Genomic DNA, 12,308 nt, shown 5'->3' on the forward strand with positions numbered 1-12,308 from the left:
AGCCTGTTCTGGGGTGTTCTTGGTGGGGAGGGAAACATGGACAAGAAGGACTCTCCGTTGCTCTGCAGAACCCTACAAAGGCCCAGGGTTAGGAAACAGCAGATACAAGTACGTAGAGATCGGCCCTGCTATACCTGCAGGACTCCCACCACCTACCCCGAATCAGAGGGTGAGGGTGTCTCTGAAAAATGGCCCCATTTAACAGACTTTCGTATTCTGTCCCTACCTGGTAACCCCTGGTAAATTCTGAGCAGTCTTCAAACTCTGCCACAAATGCAACTTTGCCCTGTTTCACTTTAAATGTGGACCACTGAGGATCACAAAACAGATGAGGACGGTGCTCTAGTGAAATGGGCATCTAGCAAGAAAGAGGATGTGGATATGAATAACGGTGGACTCTGCTTGGGAGAGACACAATGGACAATTCCACCCGCAGGCTGTCCAATAGGCCCGGACAGGAGTAAGAGGACAAAAAAATTCCCAGAAGAAAAAAAAAAAAAAGAGATCATCTAGTCTAGACGACCTAAAATGATGGTGCTTTGAGGAAAATATTATTATCTTTTTAAAAGATATTGCAAAAAAAAGAAAGAAAAAGTGAAACTTCAGACATGTGTTTAAGAGAAAAAGTGTATTAATGGTACATCACTGGGGTCAGTGAACAAACTTACAAAGTGGTGGTAATGCAAAGACTATATAAATATTAAAATTAGTTGTAAAAGTCTATTGGGAGAATGTTTGTAGGGCAGATGGGGGATAAGAGAGGTAAAGCTTCATTTATTTCTAAAGGAAGTACTATAAATATGCCAAGTCTAAAACTGTTAAGTCAAGAAGTATAAACACATTAATTAGAGGTGTGAAAATAGTTACGGGAAAAAAAAAAACCATGTAAAAAAGTACAAACTGATCAGTGCCTCTGGGATCTGAGCCTGAAAGGTAGGGAAGGGCAGGGCAGGAAATATTGTATGGATTATAAATATTTTTATGTCTTTGTGCACGTATTGATTTGACAATTTTTAAAAGTATATAAATGCACATGCCCCAAAAACAGTTCCAGAAATTTGGAATCAGTAGATGTAGGGACACAGGGATATGCATTTTAAAAAATCTCCCCCAGAGATTCTGACAAATTTATTCTTGTGCCCCTGCTTCTAGAAACACAAATAAAGAGGTAGCAACCAGTGAAAGAGCAGTAACATCGATCTGCCAAATGGAGAAATGCCAGGAGCTGTAGGAGGTCAGGATGTTGGTCTCCCAGACAGCTTCCTGCCACTTTACTAATAAAACGAATCCACATTAGAAGGAGACACATAAAAATGAATAGGTTGCAAGTGACCCCATCATTCTACAGGAGAACTTTATGGATAGGTCAGCTTTTCTCCCTCTTATATTTGTTGAAAATCAAAAGCCCTGATTCAAAGATTTGCCTGGGGAAAAACGTGAAACCTTACGTAACGAGGGAAGCTTTGTACCTGAAGCATGTTGGAGCAACTCTTTCAATCCTGATTTTTAAAATAGTTGCAAGAATGCCATCAGGATCTCTGGTGCCTACAAATGCTTGCAGAACACGTAATAATCAGAAGTAGGATGGTTTCTGGGCACTATGGTAACTTTTAGGAAAGCTTCTGGAATATGATATGACGACTGGGGATTGGCTCAATTAGTTGTCCAAAAGCAGGGAGGCACACAGTATCCTAATTTTCTCTGTTCTCTACCCCTTCCCAGGACTCAGTGCTGACTGAGAAAGAGTTCCCACCCCACCCTGGTTTCTATTCGGCAGGATCCTAGGTCAACTTTTTGGTAGAATGGATTTTTCCTAATGTCCACACAAACTATTGACATCTCTTTGCCTAAATTAGAGATCATCTAGAGCTAGAACAGTTGATTAAAATATTTTCATGCTATTTCAATGTCAAATGAGACCTTTTTATAACTTTATTAATTAAATGTATCAGGGTGACATTGGTTAATACCAATGATTTATTGGTTACATCTGTAATGACTATTAATTTTGTTAATTTTGAGGTTCATTTACAGATGAAATAGTTACAAAAAGGACATTTATGTCCCTAACATGCATTTGTCTTTTTAATTTCATCTAGAAACTGGAAAGCTGGCTTCGTTTTGCTTCAATGGTAACCTATTGGTCCGATTACTTTGACTAGGCTATACAGTGGGATTCAGCCCATTAAAATTTCACTTAATTTCGAAGAGCGTCCATCCATCCATCCATCCATTACTGGTGAGCACCTGCTATCTGCCTGGCACTGTCAGGATAACAAGTAAAGAAAAATATCATAAGGTATATCTCTATGCTTAATTGGTTGAAAATTTATATGAGAAAGGTTTTATACATAGGTATGTGTACATTTATGATGTCTATGTTTTTAAATTGGATTCTATACTGTTCTTTGATGTTTGTCTAAATAGTTCATGTTTACAAGTTATAGTTATTGTTTTATTAGATACTTCCCATGAACATTCACTGAAGGTAAAATATTAGTGTATAGTGCGATGGCATATAAATCTTTTTCTAGGCATCCTCCCAACTGTGCCTTTGCATATGCTGTTTCCTCTTCAGATAGCTCTCCTCACTTGTCCACCCAACAACTGTCTATTCATCATCTCAAAGTCTGTCAGGCATCATTTCTGTGAGTCCTTCCCTAAGCACTTTCCAATTGAATCGATCACCCTTTCCTTTACATTGTTTCTGGACTTTGCACATATTTCTATTATTGCATTGGTATAAATATTCATTAACATGCCACTCATTATTCAAGCTTCTTGAGGACAGAAACATTTGCCTCTTCATTTTTGCATCCTCAATAATTAATGGAATGCCTGGCACAGATGGCTAGTCACTAAATATTAGCTCAACTAAACTGAGGAGCCATTCCCTCTATTATAATGTGTGGAATGCCACAGAAATGTGTTCACGTTTTATTTTAAATTATCTCAAAATTTAAAATAAACATTTTTGAATAAATAATAAACAGTAGATTTCAATCTTTATTAAACTCTTTTCTGATGAGAGAAATTCTCATCCTTACAAAAGACCAATAAAATTATATAGTTAGGAACATAATTTTCCTTTTAAAAATTTCTGTTGCTTGCTCCTCCCCACCCTGCTTCTGACTTTGTGCCAACAGCATGATTTTTATAAATTTATCCTATTCTTATGTTACCATTACTTGTTTATATATCCAAGGCCCACCTAGGTATAAACTCCTACAGAACCAGGCCCTTGTCATATCCATTTTTTGTAGTCCTGGTGTACTACAATGACCATGAAAGGGAAGAGCTTAGCAGGTTGAATTAATAAATAGAGGAAAAAAATATGAGACTATAAATAGAATTAAATCCTAGGTTCTTTTTTGTCTAGTAGAGCCTGTTTTGTGATTATCTTGGAAAAAGAAACAACAAACTTCAAAACTTTGACTTTGTTGTTGAGTAAGGCTAGCTTAGACAGTGTGGGTGTAGCAAACTAGGAAAACATGTAGGAAGGGGAAAAGCTTAGCTGTGCAAATATTTTCATTTTATTTTGTCTCTTAAATTTACAGTGAAAGAGGTCTTTTCTAGTTTTAAAACATGGAGTGGAGGGTTGGGTCAGAGGGAAAAAAATCACTGTATTCTTTATCATGAAAAGGAAGAGGTTTGTTAAATATTTCACTGAAGTTCAAAAGCTTTGGAGATCTTTTCCCCTCTGCTAAGATGACATTATTTCCATAGTTTCCTCTTATTCTAATCGTGGGCATGAGAATGATTTTTAGTTGAGTCATTTGATGTTTCTCTGTGATTTTTTGGCAACATAAAGGTGTGGATGTCTAGTGAAATATCACCAGATGAATCAGTAGAGTTGGACACTCTCTAGCTTACTCCTGCAGAAAATTATGCACACAATTTTTTACAACAGTAGTGTTTGAAAACACTAGTTAGTTTTGAAACTTCACTCAACTTTTAAGGAGATAAAGCCTCTATTAAATGTATTATAACTCACTAGTGAGTGGGAGTGACAAATATACTCATTAGGTGACCCTGAAAAAAAATAATTTCTACAGAAACCACTTAGGAATTGGCAATGAAGCACTGGTCATTTTTGAAAATAAAAATTCCAAATGGATATCTCAATTTTATGTTGTTTCTTTGTACACAAAGCACTTTAAAATCTATGGAATCAGAATTTATAAATCTATAGACCATACAAAAGACATAACTTTTTCTCAAAAGTAATTCTCTACTTTGTGTATCTACTAGAACCCATTGACTTTCACAAGTTTATATAATAAATAAAATCAATTTTGTGAAAAATGTGAAGTGGTGATATAGTTCTTTGGAGTATAGTTACTACACTTTATAATATTCTAAGGCATATCAAAAACAACACTACAACAATTTTCAAATCAGCATTTTAAATACACAAGATAAAATTTGATTTCTTCTTTTTTTCCTGCATAGGTATTTATGAACTATGGGACTAATCCAAGGTCATGGGCCAGATAGAAGAATTTAAAATTAGACTGCAAAATCAGACTTAGTTCATTACTTTTTTCTTGACCTCTGTGCACCTTTCATATTTTATAATTTTTAGCTTTAGCAATTTGCCTCTGCATTTCCATGCTAAATTAATTTTGATTATAATTTGATAGACATCCAAGTAACTGCATATAAACATTAATTCATAAGGACTAGAGATAAAATCAGTATATTAAAGCATATGAGGACATATAAAGATGAATACCACTTAAAATTTTTTTCTATGAGATAAGCATGAATATTTAAATATATAACCTCGGCAATGCAGCATGAGAATATTACAAGATTAATACATATTAAAAATATCAATGACCGAATATAAGCTAGAAAAGTATGAAATGTTAATCACATCCCTAAGAAGAAACTCTAGAATTAGATTAGAAAAGTGTCAATCTCAAGAGTCCACTGAACCCAGCAAAGAGAAGGGGCAGTCAGAAAAATGTGGCAAAAATGACATTTCAAGTGTTTCCAAAATACTTCAATGTGATCCTCTTTTTTAAAAATTTACATAGATTCTTTTTAATTTCTTTATTGATTAAGGTGTTACATATGTGTCCTTATTCCCCCATTACCCCTACCCACCCCCCACCCCCAATGTGATCCTCTTAAAATTAGGAAAAAAAAATTGTGGTTTTCCTCAAGTTAAGTGACCTTTGACTCTCAAATTAAGAACTCAGAAAGAAGCTCCTCATATTTTGCCGTAGAAAAAAAGATGTTGCAAAACTATTTTTTTCAAACAGCACTTAGGAACTTACCTGTTTCCATTTTTCCATCCTGTGCTGCAGGCCCATCCGGAATCACACTTTTCACCTGCAGAAACTCATCGGGCTCATCTCCACCAATGATGGTAAATCCAAAACCCATGTTGCTCTTTTTTAGGGTGGTGCTGAGGAATGTTCCCTTCAACTGGGATGCATCCCGGGTGAAGAGTGGTTTTTCTACATTGGCCAATATAAGTTAAAAAAGAAAAAGCATGTTAAGGCAAGTTCTCAGACGGGGAAAGCGAGCTACTGAGCAGCCATCCGGGGTAAATGTGGGGTCTCCCACAGTAAATGCAAGCAGCGGGGAGGTGCTCGAGGGGCAAAGCTAGTGGTACTTCTTACAAACAGAGCAGTCCAAGCATCCAGGGAAAGGTAGAAAAGCTGCTTGATTTGGAGAGAGATTTTTGTGTGTGAAGTCAATGTTTTTAGTCACTAAAGTCGCCCTTTTTGTGCTGAAAACGGGCTGAATCAACGTGCCATTGGCCGATAAAAAGGAGCCCAGAGGTTTCTGGGTACTTCCTCCTGCTCTAAAAGTGTCCAGGTAGGAGACTCTAAGTGGCTGGTCCTCCACAAAACCTTGAAACCAAAATGGATTATTTTGTTTTAAAAAGAATAGGTGCTATGCAATGTTGCCACCAAGTCACATGTCTAAATTGGTTAGAAAAAGTACCTGGATGTGGGACTGAGTTAACTTATGCTAATGAGATGCTATACAGATAAGTAGATACATTAATTTCTACTGGCCCGGTAGTATTTTAGGATACTCTAAAATGTGAGCAAAAGGCAAGCCAATATTTCTAGATATAATTATGAATGTAAAGGTAACACATTTTGTAACAATACGCTGACACATTCAAATCATATGCCTAAATAATCAGAAGAGAACTTGAATCCACTCTTATAGGTTTGACCATTAATTTGTTATATGATATGCTTTTGCAGCTATGATTTGTAATAAATATTTTCCTAACAATATATGAAATGCTTTAAAAATAATAGTCACACTAGGAAACAGAATTAATATATTTTCAATGCTATCACAATCAAGTATTATATATTATATATATGTATATAGTTGTTACAGTTTGGTTGATATGATTTGATATCTGGAACAGCAAAACTATACATGATAACTCAGTTATGTATTTTCTATGATACTTTTGCTGTTGTTACATTTTTGGTGATATGTAATGGACAAACTATAAAATAATGAGTTATATTTGAATTTTACTTGGTCTATTTACATATCACATATATCTTTGTTAAAAACAGAGAAAGCTTCTTTAAAAATAAAAAACACATATGTAATCTTGTCACTGAGGTTCCCTTAATGAAAGTAACGTTTACAGTTGGAGACCTTTACATTCATTGCAAGTGTGCTGTAGTGTATGGTGTGAAGATCATCAGCAGGCAATCTAGGCCTCCCGCGTACAAAAGCCTCCTGCTTTTGTGATGAGTAAGAGCCCAGGCGAAAAGTTTGTGCAGCATCTCATCCCACTGCGTGGCTCTATGGTGTAGTCAGGTGCACAAGCAGCCCCAGACATACCGATCGGCCAGGGCCTCCAGGCGTGGTTGCGCGGATAATAGGACAAGTCACTCACGCTGCGCCACCTCCCCGGGGCAGTGCGGGGGCGGCCGGATTTGGGCCTAGGTATTGTCGATGAGGAGTTGTCTACTGCCACAAAGGAGAACAAGCCTCATTCTGGTGCTTGGTGTTTTAAGGACAAACTTAAGATTCTCTAAGTATCTCTGCAGTTTAAAGTACCAATGTCAAACCCATGAATCGCCACCTGGCCACCTGCTGTAAATTCCTGTAACGTACTCCCCTAGGCTTTAACTTAATCTGTGGTTGCTAAATACATTAGTTTAGAAACAGCAAACACCCAGCTAAAACTAATAGAGGGGTTTGGGAAAAGCCAATCGATTATTTGAAACGGTCCAAACAAAAGCATGTGTGTTGGAAGAGCAGGCAGTTGGATGGACAATGTTTCCCTTTGAATCATTGCATGGTGACAGGTACCAACCTCGGAAACCTGGGGCCTGCAGGGGCTTGGTTCCAAGTTCCGTGTGGGGCATGTTATGCTGCTGTAGCTTCCTTTTTGCTTCCAGGACAGGGTTTTCAAACTGTGTTCTTCTATTTATGTGGCTGAAAAATAAAAGTTCGAATTAGGATAACGGTGGGGCAAAGTCATTTAAGAGAACATGTGTACAGCTCTGCAGAGAGCAGGTGATTAAGAAACACTGAATGTGATTATCGGCAAGTGCCCACCAGGTATGAAGTTAGCCTCTGCTGGGCCAGCCTATGCACAGCATGCATTTCTGTGATAGGAGCCAGGTTCTCAATGGCTCCGTCCTATCTTATTAAATTAAATGTATGGATGATTCAGTCAGAACTAGAATGTGCACTTGCTTTCTGGTCTACGGTGTTAGTCTGACATAAATTTGGTGCATTTAAATAAATGGTCAACAAGTGAAATTTACACCAAGTGGTGAAGAGAAGAGTATCATCTAAGCTTTGCAAAGCCCCTAGAGTAAGGTAATTCACTGATTAATTTACTCCTATAGCAACGAAAGTCCACACTTTTTAGAGTCAGAAGATCTGGATCGAAGGGCTGGGACATAGGGGGAAAGAATCCCAGGGCTGTTATGGAAGTTGTAGAGTACCTGTAGGATGGTTGATGCTGAGATCAATCAAAAATCGAGTATTTCCTTTCTGCATAGTGAGATGATAAATTCATAGATATTAAGAGACAGGGAGGCTGGAAGCACCTGTGGGTCAGCTAGACTTAGGGATTATAGTAAAAGCATGCCTTCTAGTATCCCTACAGTATAATGAATTCTGTGAAATTTAGAGTTCCCTTCCACAGAAAGGATAGAAACCAATGACCCTGCCCAGCAGCAGTGCCATGTGGCTCTTACTCTAGGATATGAACACACCACAAGAAATCTGGCATATACATTGATTTTGATTCTTTGTATACACAGAAATAGAATTATGGATTAAAAGCATGAAGAAGAGACAGGTTAGAAGAGGAATGAGCAGTTACTGAGCACTCAACTCTGTACCAGCTACTATACATAAATTTCCTTAGTTAAGCTTAATGGCAATTGTCTTGTATTCTTATTATCCCATTTTTAAGGTGATGAGACTGATACATTGGAGGCCAGATGACTTGCTCTAAGTCATATGTAAGATGTACCGTCCATCACAAACCTCTTTTCAGTGTATGATTTCACAATAGCAAGTGCATGTGTATTTAATGTGCATATATACACACACATGCATGCACACACAGTCCTCTCATTTTGTGTTTTCCGGAACAACCCATCAGAAAGCAGAGGAGGTAAAAGAATCAAAATCTCAACAAATAATTTTATATTAATACATGTCAAATAATTCCTGGTGAGAGAGAAAAATCAATTGTCAGGAACATGATGAGACAATTGCAGTATCTAATTCCTTCCTCATGGGGGACAGGGCAGGGTAGCTGCCACTACATAGGCCCTGCAGTCAATTAGTTCTGGATTCAAAATTCAGCGCTATCGGTTGATTAGCTGTGTGACCTTGGGCAAGTTATTAAACCTGAACCTTAATCTATAATATGAGCATAATATGCCCTTCCTCCTGGGGTATTTGTGAGGATTCAATGAACTAACGAATATCGACACAAGGTTTCAAGCAGAGACCTACTCAACAACTAGCAGCAGCTGTTATCATCCTAAGTCCATAGGAAAGGCTTTGGGGTGGGGACTTGAACAGCACTGGGACCTTTCTCTAATATAGCCTCTGGTATAGGCTACGGTGCTGTTTAGGATGGGGGTTCTTATAGCAATGTTCTTTGGTATGGGAACTCACTGGTATGTGGTTCAATGTGAATCTGTCTTATGTAAAATTATTTTCCATTGGAAGTAAATGCTACTGTAATGCTCTTGTACACCAAGAAGTCACCATGATCTGTGGTGTGTAGTGAACTATGAATTTTCAAGGCTTCTTTGCCCCCCAAAACTCAGACAGTGCCAGAGTTTGAAGCCTCTTTTCCTTGTCTCCACATCCCTTTACTAAAATCCTTGAGATCTTTATATTACCTAAGGAAATATTATTCCTGAGGTTGCCCTTACTTATCTCTGTAGCTTCACCTTTGGCTGCATCACATACTTGGAGCTACTCTCATCAGCAACACCCTACGAAGCCTCTTATCTTGTCAGGTGAGATTCAGGGTATCGATGGTGCAATGCCTGAAGCACGACAGCCTGGGTTTGAGGTGGCATCTTGGGCAAAATACTAAACTCTCTAAGCATCAATGTCTTCATCCATAAAATGGGAACATTAATATCTACTTCTTGGACTTGCTGTGAAGATAAGAAAAATAATGTTTGCAAATCACAGATACATACGGAGGACTCCACACTTGTAAGGTAGTTGTTCTTTACTCTTCAAGGTATAACTTATTCTTCAAAAGTAACTTATTCTTTATTACTATTATTAATAACCAGAGGTCCGGTGCATGGATTCGTGCACTGGTGGGGTCCCTCAGCGTGGCCTGTGCCCTCTTGCAATCTGGGACCTCTTGGGGGATGTCGGACTGACAGTTTCAGCTGGATCCCTGCAGGCCAGGCTGAGGGACCCCACTGGTGCAAGAAACCGTGCACTGGGCCTCCAGTATGCATATAAGATCTTTAGTTAATCTCTCCCTCCTGCCCCCTCCCCCTTCCCTCTGAGATTCATCAGTCTGTTCCATGTTTCCATGCCTGTGCATTGAGCATCTGCCCCCTGGTGGTCAGTGCATGTCATAGCTACTGGTCAAATGGTCACTTAGGCTTATATATATATGGCTGCTGATGTTATTGTAATTATTATCTCGATGCGTTCTCCATCTGTCCCATAGCTCCCTTCCTAACCTCTGCCAGCAACATTCCTAGCCTGCATTATGCTTAGTTTATTTATTTTCTTACACCCTGCCTCATCATTAAGAGGATTTGAATTACTTTTAAAGAACAACAATGAAGAGTAAATAAAATCAGGGTGAAATCAGTTGAATCTGAGTGGAAGATCAATAGACAAAATTGATAATACAGTGTTCTACTTGTTTACTGGAGTTACATTGCAAATTAGCTTTGAGCTTTCTAGCTGCTAATTCAATGGGAGAGAGAAACCATTTATATTCTTCAGAGTATTTAAGATAAACCAAGACAGTTGTTCGGAAGGTTATAGTATTTCTGTTACTGAGTCTTGAGATCATTATTTCCAGGTCTTTGATAAAGAGGTTTCTGTGATGTAGTATACAACATCCTAAGTGATAATTCACAAAAATGAACTTAAAGGGCTAGCATAACCTTACCATACTGTGTTAAAAAGATTGATTTTCATTTTTATTTCCTTCTTTAGACTGTGCACACCTGTGTTCATGGCTCATCTTTGTGTACTGAGCATTGGACAGAGGGAAAGACAGTAATTTTTTATTAAATAACTAAATGATGTGTGTATGTTTTAAGACTTTGTTTACAAGTATATGGAATTGATTTCCAGAAGCCAAGAAACAACTTTGAGGTGTGTCAAAGTATCAGCTTTCCTCATTTCCTACCTGTTCTATTTCTCTTTTGCTAGGTGTTGTTCATCATATGCATAACTTTATCCTTAGAAAACACACTATAAGAACACTCCAGGGTTCATTTGCATATACAATTGGGATCCTCCAACTTTCCACCTGCACATAATTATTTCCTTAAAAAAGTCAATATGTAGCCACCTGCTTTATGGACACAATGCCAAAAATATTCCATTCACCATCAAAGTGAGTTTCTAGACTTAACAGAGAATGAAAATATCAATGAACTAGTCTGGCATGCTTTGTACCCCACAAATAGTGGAAGCTGGGTGTGGCTTAAGTATCCTGAGCTAATTGCTACTGAACATTTACATCGTCACAAATGAAGTCATTCATTTAAAACTTAAAATGATCCAAAGTTTTAAAAGACCTATTAGAAAGAAATCTGATTGTAGCTGAATAGAGTAGCCTTGTCTTCTTGTGCTTCCAAAATGAATAGTTTCTGGTCCCTTTAGCAAGGATTTGGGGGTCTTACAATGTTTACAAAGAATGTGAATGACAAATGCCATCTCCTCCTCATTGTTTAGGCTCTGTAAGATAATTACTAGCTTTTTCATATAACTTCCATAAAGAACAGGAACCTGAGAAGCTACTGAGAGTTTTTAACTCTAGTTATATCTAGTGTATTGTCACATTTTTCTAATAGAAATCTTTAAGTGTTAAGGACTAAGGGGTTAAGAGACATATTCTGAAGTGGGTATATCCTAACAACACCATTTTCCCTTTACAAAAAGCAAAGACTAATGATACTTCCATGTTAAAATGACCAAGGGATCAGGACATTCAAGGATGAGGTTCCATTCTTGAACATTCTATAAGTGGCAGTGCTTTGTGGTTCAGGACAAACCTGAAGAGTTTACAAAACAAAAACAAAAACAGAGAAGACTCAGGCCCACCCTAAATCAGCTGAGCCATAATCTCTGAATGGGGTACAGGCACTGGCATTTTTTATAAAAGCTTCCCAGGTAATTCTAATGTGCAGTTAGGGTTGTTAATCCCCTGAATTAGAAGCTGAGAAAGCCCTGGCCTAAGTGTTATATACCTGTGGCTTAGTTGTCTGAGCATCGTCCTGTGTGCTGAAAAGCCACTGATTTGATTCCTGGTCTGGGTACCTGCAACACAGGTTGTGGGCTTGATCCTTGGTAGGGGGCATGCAGGAGGCAGCCAATCAATCTTTCTCTTTCTCTCTCTTTTCCTCTCTCTGTAAAAATCAATAAAAAATAAAATGAAATAGAAGCCGAGAAAGTAAGTAAAGGTACTTGACTAAGGCCTGATAAGATTTAGCCTGATAAGATTTGTGTGGAAGTCTCGTTTTCTGTATGCAGCCTTGGGGAGTACTAGTGCTTCAGAATAAAGGGCTCATGAAATCAGAAGGTTCAGAAATGTGAAATGCCCGGAGCGGAGGGAATAT

The 12,308-nt window shown here is 38.0% G+C and overlaps 1 protein-coding gene across 11 annotated transcripts in view; it reads right to left on the reverse strand.

The window, feature by feature from the left end:
- The window catches only part of MAGI2 (membrane associated guanylate kinase, WW and PDZ domain containing 2), a 1,233,836-nt gene that overhangs the window by 279,137 nt on the left and 942,391 nt on the right, over positions 1-12,308 (reverse strand). For 7 of the 11 annotated variants that reach the window (XM_080663639.1, XM_080663635.1, XM_080663636.1 and 4 more), the window contains 3 exons: positions 7,316-7,437; positions 6,838-6,966; positions 5,286-5,468 (listed from right to left, as the gene is read on the reverse strand). In XM_080663639.1, the coding sequence (XP_080519765.1) occupies positions 5,286-5,468; positions 6,838-6,966; positions 7,316-7,437 (434 nt within the window). The remainder of the gene's footprint in view (positions 1-5,285; positions 5,469-6,837; positions 6,967-7,315; positions 7,438-12,308) is intronic. The other 4 variants (XM_080663638.1, XM_080663637.1, XM_080663634.1 and 1 more) reach the window with 1 other exon arrangement.

Source organism: Plecotus auritus (assembly GCF_963455305.1).
Source record: "Plecotus auritus genome assembly, chromosome: 4".
Taxonomy (NCBI): domain Eukaryota; kingdom Metazoa; phylum Chordata; class Mammalia; order Chiroptera; family Vespertilionidae; genus Plecotus; species Plecotus auritus.